The 4,501-nt window shown below is 54.1% G+C and overlaps 1 protein-coding gene across 1 annotated transcript; it reads left to right on the forward strand.

Moving 5' to 3' along the window:
• Positions 1-1,101: 1,101 nt before the first annotated feature.
• SLITRK2 (SLIT and NTRK like family member 2) lies at positions 1,102-3,639 on the forward strand (the record flags this gene model as incomplete). The annotated part of the gene is made up of 1 exon (XM_080794703.1): positions 1,102-3,639. The coding sequence occupies one exon, from the start codon at positions 1,102-1,104 to the stop codon at positions 3,637-3,639; it is 2,538 nt and encodes an 845-aa protein (XP_080650829.1).
• Positions 3,640-4,501: the final 862 nt, after the last annotated feature.

Here is a 4,501-nt window from a genome sequence, read left to right on the forward strand (position 1 = left end):
GAAGCAACTGACGCAGCCCGGATTTGAGCTTTGCAAACCGCTCGCGGGGAAGGGAAGCATCTGCCCCTCCCTCCCCCACCGCGCGCCCGCGATCCGCCGCCTGCCCCCTCCCCGCGTGACGTCACCCCAGCCCTGTCCGGGGGAGCCTGCAAAACCTCTCAAATTCAAACTGCTCCGCGCACTGCCGCCGCCGCCGCCGGATTGGAAGCGCGCGCCCAGGCTCGGCCGTCGTCGTCGTCGTCGCCGCCGCCGCCGCCGCCGCCGCCGCCCGCCCGGGCCGGCCGGCTCCCCGACCTCCCTACGCAATCGCACCCCCGGGTCCCTGTCGCCTCGGCCTCCGGCCGCTCGGGCCCTCCTCTCCTCCCCTGCGGCCTGCCGGATTTCTAATTTCTGCGCACCCACCCCCCCCCCCAGCCGAATTAAATCCGCCGGCAGAAAGCAGGGCATCCCCCCGGAAGCGGCGTCTTCTTTTACCTTGCTCTTCTTCTCTTTCCGAAGATGCTAAACTACTGGCGGACTGCAGAGGAGAGGGGTCCCGTCTTCTCCTGATGTGTGAGTAACCCCCACCCCGCGCTGTCTTTGCTTTTCCATCCTCTCCCCCTCCCCCATCGCCAGTCCCGATTTTCCCACCCCCTTTTTGCGCAGTTCAAAAAAAAAAAAAAAAGTAAAGCGATTTTCTGCTGCGAGCTAAGAAGCTAAGACGGGCGAGCCGCCCGAGATCTCTTCAAGATCCCCCAGGGGAGGAGGTGATGGGCTGGATTTAGTAGGACAACTCGATTACTAATGACTCCGCGGCTGGCTGCGCCCCGCCGGGAAATCAGGTGCAAGCATGTGTGCTCCGGGACGCGCGTGTGGGTGGGCTGGCGGGGGCCGGGCGGGAGGGGGAGGGCGAGGCGAGAAGAAACTGCTTTGAGAAACGCAGTGATTTCATTCTGCCGCGTTGCCCACTCCCCGCATTCTCCCTGCCTCCCACTCCGCCCCCTTGCTTTGCCATTTTAATCGGGCTTCCTTGTTTCTCTCTCCCCCGCATTCTGCTCTCTCCGGCACCCTTCCCCAAGGTTTGCCTGTAGGTACCTGAACTGACACCGACGGTGCCTAAAGATGCTGAGCGGCGTTTGGTTCCTCAGTGTGTTAACCGTGGCCGGGATCTTACAGACGGAGAGCCGCAAAACTGCCAAAGACATTTGCAAGATCCGCTGCCTGTGCGAAGAGAAGGAAAACGTCCTGAATATTAACTGCGAAAACAAAGGATTTACAACCGTCAGCCTGCTCCAGCCCCCCCAGTATCGAATCTACCAGCTTTTCCTCAATGGAAACCTCCTGACGAGACTGTACCCTAACGAGTTCGTCAATTACTCCAACGCCGTGACTCTCCACCTGGGCAACAACGGGCTGCAGGAGATCCGAACCGGGGCGTTCAGCGGCCTGAAAACCCTCAAGAGACTGCACCTCAACAACAACAAGCTCGAGGTGCTGAGGGAAGACACCTTCCTGGGCCTGGAGAACCTCGAGTACCTCCAGGCCGACTACAATTACATCAGCGCCATCGAGGCAGGGGCCTTCAGCAAACTCAATAAGCTCAAGGTGCTCATCCTGAATGACAACCTTCTGCTGTCCCTGCCCAGCAATGTGTTCCGCTTCGTCCTGCTGACCCACTTAGACCTGAGAGGGAACAGGCTGAAGGTGATGCCTTTCGCTGGCGTCCTCGAGCACATTGGCGGGATCATGGAGATCCAGCTGGAGGAGAACCCATGGAACTGCACTTGTGACTTGCTTCCTCTCAAGGCTTGGCTGGACACCATAACCGTGTTCGTCGGGGAGATAGTCTGTGAGACCCCCTTCCGGCTGCACGGGAAAGATGTGACCCAGCTGACCAGGCAAGATCTCTGTCCCAGAAAAAGTACCGGCGACTCCGGTCAGAGGGGCGGCCATGCCGACACGCACGTCCAAAGGCTGTCGCCCACCATGAACCCCGCCCTCAACCCAACCAGGGCTCCCAAAGCCAGCCGACCCCCCAAAATGCGAAATCGCCCGACTCCCCGGGTCACCGTGTCAAAGGACAGGCAGAGCTTCGGCCCGATCATGGTGTACCAGACCAAGTCCCCCGTGCCTCTCACCTGCCCCAGCAGCTGCGTCTGTACCTCTCAGAGCTCGGACAACGGCCTCAACGTGAACTGCCAAGAGAGGAAGTTCACGAACATCTCCGACCTGCAGCCCAAACCCACCAGTCCAAAGAAGCTCTACCTGACAGGGAACTATCTTCAAACCGTCTACAAGAACGACCTCCTAGAGTACGGCTCTTTGGACTTGCTGCACTTAGGGAACAACAGGATCGCGGTCGTTCAGGAAGGCGCCTTCACAAACCTGACCAGTCTGCGCAGACTTTACCTGAACGGCAATTACCTCGAAGTGCTGTCCCCTTCGATGTTTGACGGACTGCAGAGCTTGCAGTATCTCTATTTAGAGTACAACGTCATCAAGGAGATTAAGCCACTGACCTTCGATGCTTTGATTAACCTCCAGCTGCTGTTCCTGAACAACAACCTGCTGCGCTCCCTACCTGACAACATATTTGGGGGAACGGCCCTCACCAGGCTGAACCTGAGAAACAACCATTTTTCTCACCTGCCTGTGAAAGGCGTTCTGGATCAGCTTCCGGCCTTTATCCAGATAGATCTGCAAGAGAACCCATGGGACTGCACCTGTGACATCATGGGGCTCAAGGACTGGACGGAACATGCCAATTCCCCCGTCATCATCAATGAGGTGACCTGCGAATCTCCCGCAAAGCACGCGGGGGAGATCCTGAAGTTTCTGGGGAGGGAAGCTATCTGTCCCGACAGCCCGAACTTGTCAGACGGCACCGTTCTGTCCATGAATCACAACACAGACACTCCTCGGTCGCTTAGTGTGTCTCCCAGTTCCTACCCAGAGCTCCACACTGAAGTTCCACTCTCCGTCCTGATTTTGGGATTGCTTGTCGTCTTTATCTTATCTGTCTGTTTCGGGGCCGGCTTATTCGTCTTCGTCCTGAAACGCAGAAAGGGGGTGCCGAGTGTGCCGAGGAGTTCCAACAACCTAGACGTCGGCTCCTTCCAGCTCCAGTATGGGTCTTACAACACCGAGGCTCAGGACAAAACAGACGGCCACGTCTATAACTATATCCCCCCGCCTGTGGGGCAGATGTGCCAGAACCCCATCTACATGCAGAAGGAAGGAGACCCGGTAGCCTATTACCGAAACCTGCAAGACTTCGGCTATGGCAACCTGGAGGAGAAGAAAGAGGAGCCGGCCCCGCTGGCTTACACGATCAGTGCCACTGAGTTGCTGGAGAAGCAGGCCACGCCGAGAGAGCCCGAGCTGCTGTATCAGAACATCGCTGAGCGAGCCAAGGAACTTCCCAGTGCGGGACTGGTCCACTATAACTTTTGTACCCTACCGAAAAGGCAGTTCGCCCCTTCGTATGAATCTCGACGCCAAAACCAGGACAGAATCAATAAAACCGTTTTATACGGAACTCCCAGGAAATGCTTTGTGGGGCAGTCCAAACCCGACCACCCTTTGCTGCGAGCTAAGCCGCGATCAGAGCCAGACTACCTCGAAGTTCTGGAGAAACAAACTGCCATCAGTCAGCTGTGAGGGGAAGCCGCTCACAAGCCTCCGGCTTCCAAGGACGCTGCTCCAGACTGTTGGAGACACGGCATTTGCTTTTGTGTGTGTTTGTGTCCTCCCTCTCTCAGCATCAATGGGGGACTTTGAAAATGTCTGGGGGATGGGGTGAAGCAACGATCCTGCTTTTCCGAGTTTTCCTTTAAATTATTTCTCTCTTGCTCCCCCCGCCCCGCCGTCTCTTCCCCCCGCCCTCCCTTCTCTCCTTAGGAATCATCAGTGAACATGAATGTTTCTACAGTGCATTTGTTTCGTATATTTTGTTTATGGTTTTGTTTCTTTTTCTGCTCTTATTTTTCCGGTGTGGGAATGGGAAGAGGAGATTATAATGAGTGAAGAAGGAGTAAGCAGACTTTTCACGTAAAAATGGATATTCGGTGTATTTTGTAGAAGATCTCCAAAGATCTTTTGAGACTATACATTCTTTTGTAAATAATGATATATGGTATTTCCGTCTTCAGTTACCAAGTATAGCCTCTAGGCATCACTTCTTTGTGTTAAAGTGCCTTTGCACTTTAAGTACATTACTTAAATGTTGCTTTTAGCTTTGATAAATTGAACATATTTTAATGTGTTGTATTTTTGAAATTAAAAACACTGTAAAATAGATCAAAATGTCAGCTCTATTAAGTCAACGTACAGTTTGCTTGAGTTATAGAAACCAGCCTGTCATCAAATGATTCTAGTTGTAGGACTTTAGAGATCTAACTGTAAAATATTTCCTTTCCTCTGGGTTTGTTCTAAGTGATTTTATTTAAGTCAACTAAGGGGATTTAACAGTGGACTAGAGGTAAGAAACTGCCTCAGTCGGGATTAGTAATTCATTAATAAA

The sequence above is a fragment of the Martes martes genome (genome assembly GCF_963455335.1).
Source record: "Martes martes genome assembly, chromosome: X".
Taxonomy (NCBI): Eukaryota; Metazoa; Chordata; class Mammalia; order Carnivora; family Mustelidae; genus Martes; species Martes martes.